This window comes from Macrotis lagotis, chromosome 4 (assembly GCF_037893015.1).
Source record: "Macrotis lagotis isolate mMagLag1 chromosome 4, bilby.v1.9.chrom.fasta, whole genome shotgun sequence".
Classification (NCBI taxonomy): domain Eukaryota; kingdom Metazoa; phylum Chordata; class Mammalia; order Peramelemorphia; family Peramelidae; genus Macrotis; species Macrotis lagotis.
In genome coordinates, this window is record NC_133661.1 from 42,223,962 (window position 1) to 42,236,492 (window position 12,531).

Below are 12,531 nucleotides of genomic sequence, written 5' to 3' on the forward strand. Positions count from 1 at the left end.
TTTTTTTTTGGTAGATTTTTTACAAGAGAATGGAGTTCAGTCACTTGCCCAAGGCTACACAATCAGGTAATTATTAAGTGTCTGAGGCCGGAATTGAACTCAGGTACTCCTGACTCCAGTGCTGGTGCTCTGTCCATTGCACCACCTAGCCACTGCTCCCCCAACTATCTTAATAAGGACCTTTATTCTCTTTTATTCTGAGGTTGTTTGAACATGCATGCAGGGAGAGATGGACCAACTGGATTGGTGTTTGTTATATTGTACCTTGTCCTCTGGTGCTCCTTAAGGTAACCTTTTTTGTAGTTATTTGTCTCAGAACTAAGGAAAAATACTGAGCTAGTAGAAACTATTTTGTGATAAAACACTTAAACTACAGAGAGTGGTAATTCCTTGGTCATTTACCCAGCGTCTTTGTACCTAAGGAGTCTTGTGTGGATGGTAGAGAACAATGAAGAATGTGAATAATGATTGTGCCTCTGTGACTCAAGGTCCTTGGATGCTGTGTCTTTACCAAAACCTTTTGGGTTCTTTTCTATTCTCCTAGGTGTGCCCTTGCTAGATGGCATTACACTATGGTAGCAGGGAAAGAATTGGAAGAGCCAATTTTATGGTCTATTGGGGAAGCAGAGCCTCATAAATTGGCTGAGTCTTTGTGATTTTCCTGGTGGTATACTTTACGCAGACCAAAACAATTTATTCAACTTCATGGATAAATCTAAAAGAATTGCCTGAAGCTTAGAGAAGTTATAACTTGCCTCAGTTCAAATGCTTATTATGTGCCAAAGGCAGGACTGAACATTGAGGTTGTTAGTCAACGCATTATAAATTATACTAGCAGGTTCCCACTTTTCATCTCTGAGATACTTTTATCTCTTAAAAATAGAGGACTTTGAAGAGGTTTTGTTTATGTCAGTTACATCAGTTTATATCTTCCATCTTAGGTATTAAAGCTGATAAATGTAAAAATATTTATTTCACTTAATACACTCATACATGAACAAAATAACATATTTTATGAAAAATAGATATATATTTTAATTGTAGTGAAAATAGTGGCATTTTTTGCATTATTGTAATTCTCTTTATTGTCTGCCTTGTAGAAAATAGCTAGTTTTGCATTTATGCTTCTGAATTCATTATATTAAGGTAAGTTATTTTGTTTGAAATAAATGGGGACAGTTTGTTGGACCTGTAGTAAGTAAGACTGTGTTCAAATTAATGCATTACCTGTGTGACCCTTTTTTAAAAATTTGTTTAAAGCAATAGGGTTAAGTGACTCACCAAAGGTCACACAGCTAGGTTATTATTGTTTAAGGCTGGATTTGAACTCAGGTTCTTCTGACTCCAGGGCTGATGCTCTATCCACTATGCTACCTAGTTGTCCTTGTCACTTAAGTGTTTAAAATTTAATTTATATAGAAATTAAACAAACATTTCCATAACAATGAAATAGAAAGATGATTGCACATAAAACTGCAAATAAATTATATACATGTTACTTTTATTCCTTTTTAAAAATATATAATAAAGTTATGATATAATTTTCTTCCCATCCCTCTAGAGATGGTTGCCATTAGATACAAATATATAAATATGTTTTGTAATATATTTAAAATCATTCTACATTAATTTTATTTATCAGTTCTTTTTCTGAATGCAAATAGTGTATTCATTTGTTATTTGTAGTTTATTTGAGAATTAATGATAATTGTTCTTGAAACAATATTACTATTACTTTAAACAGCGTTATCTTGTTTCTGCTCATTTGTTTCTTCATTTTCATGCAAGTCTATCCATGTTTTTCTGAGATCATTGAGTTAATCATATTTTATAGCACAATAGTGTTCCATCACATTTATATACCACAGTTTGCTCAGTAATTCCCAAATGATAGGCAGCCCAACAATAGCCAGTTCTTTGTCACCACAAAGAGTGCATTGAATATTTTAGAACATATGGATTCTTTTTTTTCCCTCTTATTAATCTTTGGAAAAAGACTTAGTAGTGGTTGTAGGCAGTTTAATAACTCGTTGGATGCAATTCCATATTGTTTGGCTCTCCAAAATGTTTGGATCAGTCACTTAATTTCTCTCTGCCTCTGCTTTCCTATAGGTAAAATGGGAATAGCGCTTCATTGTGAGGATCAAATGAGATAATATTTGGAAAGTATTCCGAAAGTGTTAAAAATGCTTCATAAATGCTTTTATTATTTAGTCGTTTTTCAATTGCATCTATTTGGACTTCATGTCGAGTGTTATTGACAAAGATACGAGAATGGATTACTATTTCCTTCTCCAGTTTATTTTATAGATGCAGAAATTAAATGACTTGCTGAGGATCAAACACTAAATATCTGAGGTCAGATTAAAGGTCAAGAAGTTGAGTCTTCCCGGCTAGTGCTGGTACTCCATCTGCTGTAGAATGTAGCTATTATTATGTGAATAAAACCTGTTCTTAGACCGATATGTAGTTAGAAAAGGAAGAAGCATTTCAATAGGCAAATCATATTTTGCTATTATTATGAAAATCATTTTGACATTGAGGGACTCATTGAAAGTATCCTGAGGAATCCCAGATGTCTTCAGACCACACTTCAAGAACCACTGTGCTCTCCCATGCTTTCAGAGACTCGTTATCATGTGATTAAGTGATAGAATAAATAAATAGGGAAGGAACAAAGAAGCTGGTCCATTAACCCCACAATATCTTGTGAGATTTCAATAATCAAAATTTATATTTCAGATAAGATTAAGATTCCCAAAGTGAATGGAGGGATGGAGGGAGAGAGGGAAATGAAAAGAGGAAAGAAAAGAAGGAAGAAAAGAAGGAAGAAAAGAAGGAAAAAGCATTACCCACCTGAAACTGTCTAGTTGGGTCCCCAGTGAGATAGCTTCTATTACTCACAAAATGTAGTTTGTCTTTCATTCTTAAAAGAGCATTAGGAAAGTGTCATCTTGACTTGAAAGTGAATTGGATTTAAGTGAAGGAGGGCAGCTCAAAGTCACAAGCCTCACTCTTTCCTCCAGAGCCATTCAGGTCCATTGCCAAGATATAATTCAGGATCACTAGAGATGGCCCTGGATTCAATGAGAGACCTTGAGCTTTTTTAAGCCAAACTCTTTCTCAGGTTTTAGTTTATTTGAGGCAAAACCCAATCAGTGATGAAGACTAGATGAGAAATGAAACAAAAAAAGACCACTTTGGAAATAGAAAACTCCCAAAACCTCTAACCAGAACAGAAAAAAATCTTCTATTTACACTTTCTCTGAGATAGCAAAACCAAATAATGACCAAGTGAGGCTTGGTAAAAGACCCCCCCCAAAAGACTGGCATAATTAACTCTTTTGCCCCATACAGTATCATTTATGATTTGTTGAAATACAGCACTGGAAAAAAAACAGACTTTGATAAAGCTCATTGGGATTCAATTAGAACTATTTGACATTGCCTTAAACCCAAATAATTCTGGTTGTCACTGATTGGCTATCAACAGGTCAATGCTAATATTCAAAAGAACATATTTTTCTTCTTTTCCTAGGCCAAAATTAAGCTGAAAGGTGAGTGGAATCTAGGTTATAGTCAAGACTCTCCCACCCAATGGCATGGATGAATCAGACACTGGTAACTGAGTTCTTTGTGAAAGGATTCTCAGAAGCCCCTCATCTTCAGTCCTTGTTTTTTGTCTTTTTCCTCTCCCTCTACACAGTGGCCCTGTCAGGGAATATCCTCATCTTTGTAACAATCAGCTTTAATCCTACACTGCACACCCCTATGTATTTCTTTTTGGTTAACTTGGCTGTGGTTGATATCCTGTGCACCTCCACAATTATCCCAAGGCTACTTGAAAACATGTTGGGCAGGAAGACTATATCCTATAAAGGTTGCATGGCCCAATTATATTTCTTCACTTGGTCCTTAGGGGCTGAATTGTTGCTTTTCACAGCCATGGCTTATGACCGCTATGTGGCCATCTGCCACCCCCTCCACTATAGCACCATGATGAGCAAGAAGGTCTGTATGCTCTTAGCTGCTGCTGTTTGGTCCATCAGCATTCTCAACACTAGCATCAACAGCAGCCTTATGTTCCGACTGTCTTTCTGCCAATCCAATGTAGTGAATCACTTTTTCTGTGAGATCCCCCCTTTACTGAAGCTCTCCTGCACTCCTACTTATCTGAATGAAACCATGGCCTTCACAGCAGATATATTTCTCGCTGTGGGGAATTTCATGATCACAATGCTCTCCTATGCCTGCATTATCTCCAGTATCCTGAAAATCCGCACAACTGAGGGAAAAAAGAGAGCCTTCTCTACCTGTTCCTCCCACCTCATTGTGGTCAGCATGTATTACAGCACCGTGATTTATACCTACATACGGCCATCTTCCAGCTATTCATTGGATAAGGATAAAGTCGTATCTGTGATCTACACTTCAGTGGCTCCCACCCTCAACCCTCTCATTTACACATTGAGGAACAAAGATGTCAAAGTGGGACTCAAGAAAGTCTTCTCTTTCTTCAAGAGATGTTGAACTCTACGGATGCTGAAGCTGAGATTGAGGACATCTCGAAATGCCCTTCCCATAATCCGGCTTTGTAGTAATGATCGGGCATTCCTGATGTGACAGGGCTTTCTAATCTGAGACACACTTTTTTGACTTTCAAAAATATTGTTCTTCTGGACACTTAAAAGTGTGAACTTTTCTACCACCACCTGTTTGAATAGCTTTTCCTGAGCTTTCTTTGCTATTTCTTCTCCATTATCTTTTGTAATAGAGAAAGAAAACTTTTGAGTCTTTCCTAAGAATAATATACAACAGTCCAGAAGTGGACTTGAATACTTCATTTGTAAAAGTCCTTACTGTTATTCCTTAAACCTTATTGGAGGGATAAAGGTATAGTAGATAACAACAGGCTTAGATATTGGTGTCATTGAATTCCCCTTTTTGCCCTCCTCCAACTGTTTTTTTCTATCTTTTTTGGGCAGGCTCTTCCATCCTTGTTTTTTTTTTCAGAGAAAACAAATTCATGAATTTATTGCCATATAACTTAAAAAAAATGTCTGCCATTACTTTTGGATAAATCACTTTTTTCTGGACTTCAGTTTGTTTATCTGAGCTTTGCCTTACCTTTTTCCCAAAGCAGTATATGGGCACTAAATAAAAGAAGTGTTTTTCATTTCTTTTAGGATTTATATCTAAACTTGTTTTTTACAAATATTAATTTATTTAATCATTTCAACAATGCTTTGGGATACATAATAGTTTTCCTATTTTTCAGATGAAGAGATACAGACTCTGAATGTTTCTATCACTTGTCCAAGGCTATAAGTATCAAGAATGTAACATGTCTGTTTTCTTTATGTCCAGAGACATCTTCCTGTGTAGCCAAGCTGTCTTCATGAAGTATAGGAAAGTGCATTGAAAATTTCAAAGTAGTATACAGTGTAAGAGATTCTTCCCTGGGCAAGTCATTTCTTTTTTTCCTTCCTTCCTTTTTTTCCTCCCTCCCTCCCTCCCTCCCTCCCTTCCTTCCTTCCTTCCTTCCTTCCTTCCTTCCTTCCTTCCTTCCTTCCTTCCTTCCTTCCTTCCTTCTTTCCTTTCCTTCTTTCCTTCTTCCTTCTTTCCTTTCTTCCTTCCTTTCTTTTTCTTTCTTTCTTTCTCTCTCCCTTCCTCCTTCCTTCATTCCTTTGAATCCTTTCTTTCTTTCTTTTTTCTTTCTTTCTTTCTTTTTCTTGCTAAGATTAGAGAATAAATATTTTGTACTGGGGAGTAAAGAGTCCCTGTTTCTTCTCAGACCACTGGGACCCTGAAGCCTTAGTACCATTATTTTTTCAAAGAAGCTATTTATATATCTTATAGGATCTTTCAATTTCATCTTTTCTTTCTCGTCCCATAACTCTATATTCCACACTTGTCTCATAACTCCACATTGTGCAAAATGGGCAAAATGCACCTTTTAGAAATGCATTAAATTTAAAATCTATTTCATCTTTTGTACTAAAAAAATAAGAATGGAAACAAAAAATAAAGAGAGTGCGCCTCAAATTCAGGATGAAAGGCATAACTCGCTTAACCTCTTTGTGGTCTAATATCTCAGTTCTTTCTCTTGTAATGGAGGTACTGAACTAGATTGGTAACAGAAATTTCCTCACTTTAGAGCTACCTCTACTAATGATATAACAAGTCCAGACACAATCTGCATGCAATTAAAACTTGTGAGAAATAGTCTCCACTTCTACTTGAAGGACTGAAGATTAGAGTAGTTCTAGTCTATGTTTAAAAAGAAAATTGAATTGATTTTACATTGAAGTTCAGCCCTTTCTTTTAAAACCAAGATCAAGATAAAGGAAAATTCTTGAAATAATTAACAATTTTAGCAAAGTTGCAGGATATGAAATAGAATCACATAAATAATTGATATTTCTCTTAACTTTCAAGAAAGTCCAAGAGATAAAAATAAAAATTCCATTTAAAATATCTGTGTCATCATAAAATATTTGGGAGTCTATAAGCCAAAGCAAACCCAGGAGTTATATTATCAGAGTTACAAAAAACTTTTCCCACAAATAAAGTCAGATTTAAACTTTTGAAAATATATAATTCCATATGGGCAGATAGAGTTAATATAATACAATTGGAAAATTGTTCCTAAATTAATTTATTTATTCTATGCCATACCAATCAAACTACCAAAAAATTAGTTTATAGAGCTAGAAAAAATAATTAGAAAATTCATCGGGAAGAACAAAAGGTCAAAAATATCAAGGGAATTAATGAGAAATATGCAAATGAAGGTGGCCCAGTCATGTCAGATCTAATACTTTGATATGTAATGTGGCAATCATCAAAACTATTGAATACTGATAAATACAATGGATCACTGAAATATATATATCTATACAAGATATAATAATAAATTACTATATTAAATTTATTTTTGATAATTCCAAAGAATTTAGTTCTGGGGATAAGCATTCACTTTTTCACAAAAACTATAGGGGAAAACTGTAAAATGGATAATTCTGATTATGTAAAATTAAAAAGGTTTTGCACAGACAATATGAATGCAATCAAGATTAGAAGAAAAGCTTAAGTCTGGGACACAACATTTAATTTTAATTAAAAATGTTCAATTTTCCATTGAGAAATGGTAGAGGATATGAATTGGCAATTTTTTGATGAAGTCAAACCTATCTTTGATCATATGAAAAAATGCTCTAAATTACTATTGATTAGAAAAATTCAAATTAAAATAACTTTGAGATTCCACCTTCCACCTAAAATGGTTAATTTGACAGAAAAGGAAGATGATAAAAGTTGGAGAAAATGTGGCAAAAATTGGAATACTAATACACTATTGGTGGAGTTGTGAATTGATCTTGTCATTCTAAAGAACAATTTGGAACTATGCACAAAGAACAAACTGTGAATACCTTTTGATCCCTACTAGATCATTATCCTAAAGAAATTATACAAAAAAGAAATAGAACTACATGTACAAAAACATTTTTACTAGTTCTTTTCATTTGTGATAACATAGAATCAGAAAGTGAAGGGATGCCAATTTATTGATGAATGAGTAAACAAATTGTGATATAAAACTGTAATGGCATACTATTTTGATGTAAGAGATGATGAGCACAGTCAAATTAAAAAAAACATGCAAGAATTGATTCTGAGTGAAATGAACAAAAACAGTTTTGTACCACAGGACAATTCAGACAGCTACACTGTATGATGCTCAACTTTGATCGACTATAGATAGCTCTTCTCAGCATAACTATGATACAAGGGAATTTGAAAAGATTCATGATGGCAAATAATTGCATCCATAGAAAAAACAGATGGAATCTCAATATAGATCAAAACATACTGTTTTTATTTTTTTCATGCTTTCCCCCATTTGTTCTGTTCCTTCTTTCACAAGATGACTACTATGGAAATAGGTTTTACATGATTGCACATATGTAATCTATATCACTTTGCATTCCATCTTGGGGAAGAGCATAGGAGAGAAGGAGGGAGGGATAAAATATGGAACTCAATCTTGTTACAAAATGAATGTTGAGAATTATCTTTTATTTGGAAAATATCTTTACAAAAATAAAGGAATGCAATCAAAATTATCAATTGTGTACCTCACTCTGCTCTCTATCTATTCTTTATTCATAGTTTGTCTATTCATAAGTCTAGTAATTCTTTAAATTTTCTTTATTTAAATTAATTTTTATTAAAGATATTGAGTTTTACAATTCCCCCCCATCTTGCTTCCCTCCCCTCCTCCAGAAAGCACTCTGTCAATCTTTACTTTGTTTCCATGTTGTACCTTGATCAAAATTGGGTGTAATGAGAGAGAAATCATATCCTTAAAGAATAGAACAGAAGTCTGAGGTGACAACATCAGACAATAAGATATCTGATTTTTTCTAAATTAAAGGGAATAGTCCTTGAACTTTGTTCAAACTCCACAGCTCCTTATCTAGATACAGCTGGCACTCCCCTTTGCAGACAGCCCAAAATTGTTCCTGATTGTTGCACTGATGGAATGATCTAGTCCTTCAAGGTTGAAATCACTCCCATGTTGCTGTTAGGGTGTACAGTGTTTTTCTGGTTCTGTTCATCTCACTCAGCATCAGTTCATGCAAATCCCTCCAGGCTTCCCTGAAATCCCATCCCTCCTGGTTTCTAATAGAACAATAGTGTTCCATGACATACATATACCACAGTTTGCTAAGCCATTCCCCAATTGAAGGACATTTCCTTGATTTCCAATTCTTTGCCACCACAAACAGGGCTGCTATAAATATTTTTGTACAAGTAATGTTTTTACCCTTTTTCCTCATCTCTTCAGGGTATAGACCCAGTAGTGGTATTGCTGGGTCAAAGGGTATGTACATTTTTGTTGCCCTTTGGGCATAGTTCCAAATAGCTCTCAAGAAGGGTTGGATGAGTTCACAGCTCCACCAACAGTGTAATAGTGTCCCAGATTTCCCACATCCCTTCCAACAATGATCATTATCCTTCCTGGTCATATTGGCCAATCTGAGAGGTGTGAGGTGGTACCTCAGAGAAGCTTTAATTTGCATTACTGTAATAATCAATGATTTAGAGCATTTTTTCATATGGCTATGGATTGCTTTGATTTCCTCATCTGTAAATTGCCTTTGCATATCCTTTGACCATTTGTCAATTGGGGAATGGCTTTTTGTTTTAAAAATATGACTCAGTTCTCTGTATATTTTAGAAATGAGTCCATTGTCAGAATTATTAGTTGTAAAGATTGTTTCCCAATTTACTACATTTCTTTTGATCTTGATTACATTGGTTTTATCTGTGCAAAAGCTTTTTAATTTAATGTAATTGAAATCATCTAATTGGTTTTTGGTTATGTTCTCCAACTCTTCCTCAGTCATAAACTGCTCCCCTTTCCATAGATCTGACAGGTAAACTAATCCTTGATCTTCTAATTTTCTCATATCATTGTTTTTTTATGTCTAAGTCCTGTAACCATTTGGATCTGATCTTGGTAAAGGGTGTGAGGTGTGGGTCTAATCTAAGTTTCTTCCATACTAACTTCCAATTATCCCAGAAGTTTTTATCAAAGAGGGAATTTTTATCCCAATGGCTGGACTCTTTGGGTTTATCAAACAGCAGATTACTGTAATCATCTCCTGCTTTTACACCTAGTCTATTCCACTTGTCCACCACTCTATTTCTTAGCCAATACCAAACAGTTTTGATGACTGATGCTTTCTAATATAATTTTAGATCAGGTAGGGCTAAGCCATCTTCTTTTACACTTTTTTTTATTAAGCTCCTGGCAATTCTTGACTTTTTATTTCTCCATATGAATTTACTTACAATTTTTTCTAACTCATTAAAGTAATTTTTGGAATTTTGATTGGTAGGGCACTAAACAGATAGTTTAGTTTTGGGAGAATTGTCATTTTTACTATATTAGCTCTAACTATCCATGAGCAGTTGATATTTGTCCAGTTATTTAAATCTGATTTAATTTGTGTGAGAAGTGTTTTATAATTGTTTTCAAAAAAGATTCTGAGTCTGTCTTGGCAAATAGACTCCCAAGTATTTTATATTGTCTGAGGTTACTTTGAATGGGATTTCTCTTTCTAGCTCTTCCTGCTGTATCTTGCTAGACATATAAAGAAAAGTTGAGGATTTATGAGGGTTTATTTTATAACCTGCAACTTTGCTAAAATTGCTATTTGTTTCTGGTAGTTTTTTAGATGATTTCTTGGGATTATCTAGGTAGACCATCATGTCATCTGCAAAGAGTGAGAGTTTTGTCTCTTCTTTCCCAATTCTAATTCCTTCAATTTCTTTTTCTTCTCTAATTGCTGATGCTAACATTTCTAATACAATATTGAATAGTAGTGGTAATAATGGGCACCCTTGTCTTACCTCTGCTCTTATTGGAATGCCTCTAGCCTCTCCCCAATTTAATATAATGCTTGTTGATGGTTTCAGATAGATACTGCTAATTATTTTAAGGAACAGTCCATTTATTCCTACACTCTCTAGTGTTTTTTAATAGGAATGGATGCTGTATTTTGTCAAAAGCTTTTTCAGCATCTATTGATATGATTATATGATTTCTGATGGGTTTGTTGTTGATATAATTGAGTTTACTAACAGTTTTCCTAATATTGAACCAACCCTGCATTCCTGGAATAAATCCTGCTTGATCATAATGTATTATCCTAGTGATAACTTGTTGTAATTGTTTTGCTAAGATTTTATTGAGGATTTTTGCATCTATATTCATCAGGGAAATAGGTCTATAATTTTCTTTCTCTGTTTTAACTCTTCCTGGTTTAGGTAACAGCACCATATTGGTTTCATAGAAAGAATTAGGCAAAGTTCCATCTTTCCTCATTTTTTCAAAGAGTTTATATAGAATTGGAACCAATTGTTCCTTAAATGTTTGGTAGAATTCACTTGTGAATACATCAGGCCCTGGAGATTTTTTTTGGGAGTTCAATAATGTGTTGTTGAATTTCTTTTTCTGAGTTAGGGTTGTTTAGGTATTTAATCTCTTCTTCATTTAACCTGGGAAACTTATATTTTTGTAAATATTCATCTATTTCACTTAGATTATCAAATTTATTGGCATAGAGCTGGGCAAAATAATTTCCAATTATTAGTTTAATTTCCTCCTCATTTGTGGTGAATTCACCTTTTTCATTTATGATACTAGCAATTTGGTTTTCTTCTTTCTTTTTTAATCAAATTGACCAGAGGTTTATCAATTTTATTGGTTTGTTCATAATGCCAACTTTTGGTTTTATTTTTTTTAGTTGCATGTTTCGTTCATTGATTTCCTCTTTCTCCAATTTATTCATGTAAGCATTTAGAGCTATAATATATTCCCTGAGAGTTGCTTTGAATGAATCTCATAGATTTTGGTATGTTGTTTCATTATTATCATTATCTAGGATAAAATGGTTAATTCTTTCTCTAATTTGTTTTTTGGTCCACTCATTTTTTAAAATGAGGTCATTCAGTTTCCAATTTGTTCTGGGTCTATATCTCCTTGGCCCAGTATTGCATATGACTTTTATTGCATTGTCATCTGAGAAAGATGTATTTATTCACTATCTCTGTCTTTCTGCAGTTGATCATTAGGTTCTTATGTCCTAGTATATGGTTAATTTTTGTATAAGTTCCAGGTACTGCAAAGAAAAAGGTATATTCCTTTCTATCCCCATTCAGTTTCCTCCATAAGTCTACCATATCTAATTTTTCTAACAATCTATTTACCTCCTTACTTCTTTCTTGTTTATTTTATGATTTGATTTATCTAGATCTGATAGCAGGAGGTTGAGGTCTCCCACTAGTAGAGTTTTGCTGTCTATATCTTCCTGTAGTTCTTTCAGCTTCTCCTCTAAGAATTTGGGTGCTGTTCCACTGGGTACATATATATTCAATATTGAAGTGACTTTATTGTCTATGGTACCTTTCAGGAGGATAAAGTTTCCTTCCTTATCTCTTTTAACGCCGTCTATTTTTGCTGCTGCTTTGTTTGAGATAAGGATTGCTACCCCTGCTTTTTTTTACTTCAGCTGAAGCAAAATATATTTTGCTCCAACCTTTTACCTTTACTCTATATGTATCTCTCTCCTTCAAATGAGTTTCTTGTAAGCAGCATATTGTAGGATTCTGGTTTTTAATCCAGTCTGCTATTTGCTTAAGTTTTAAGGGAGACTTCATCCCATTCACATTCAAGGTTATGATTACTAATTCTTTATTGCCCTCAGTGCTGTCTTCCCTCCATTTGTATTTTTCCCTCTTTCCCCCCACCTTTATCCATATTCCCCAGTCTTTTGTTTCTGAATACCACCCCCTTCAGTGTGTTTGCCCTCCTATATCACACCCTCCCCTTTCTTTCCCCTTTCCATTTTTCCCTTTTCCCTTCCCTTCCTTTTGTTATTTCCCCTTTTCTCCCACTCCCCTTCCCTTTCTCTGTGCCCCCTCCCCTTTTCCCCTTTTAATACTTGAAAGGTTAGATGT

At 34.4% G+C, this 12,531-nt stretch overlaps 2 protein-coding genes across 2 annotated transcripts in view; both read left to right on the top strand.

Moving 5' to 3' along the window:
• The first annotated feature begins 202 nt into the window (after positions 1–202).
• LOC141523044 (olfactory receptor 13A1-like) overlaps positions 203–12,531 on the top strand; it is a 31,881-nt gene continuing 19,552 nt past the window's right edge. The window contains exon 1 of the mRNA XM_074236331.1: positions 203–287. The gene's annotated coding sequence lies outside the window, so the exon portion shown is untranslated. The remainder of the gene's footprint in view (positions 288–12,531) is intronic.
• On the top strand, positions 3,598–4,530 carry LOC141522632 (olfactory receptor 13G1-like). Its single transcript, XM_074236173.1, has one exon. It carries the CDS (start codon positions 3,598–3,600, stop codon positions 4,528–4,530), a length of 933 nt encoding a protein of 310 aa, XP_074092274.1.

What these genes read in the sequence shown, in the direction of transcription:
- LOC141522632 (XM_074236173.1), top strand. Translation starts at nt 3,598, where the DNA reads ATGGCATGGATGAATCAGACACTGGTAACTGAGTTCTTTGTGAAAGGA.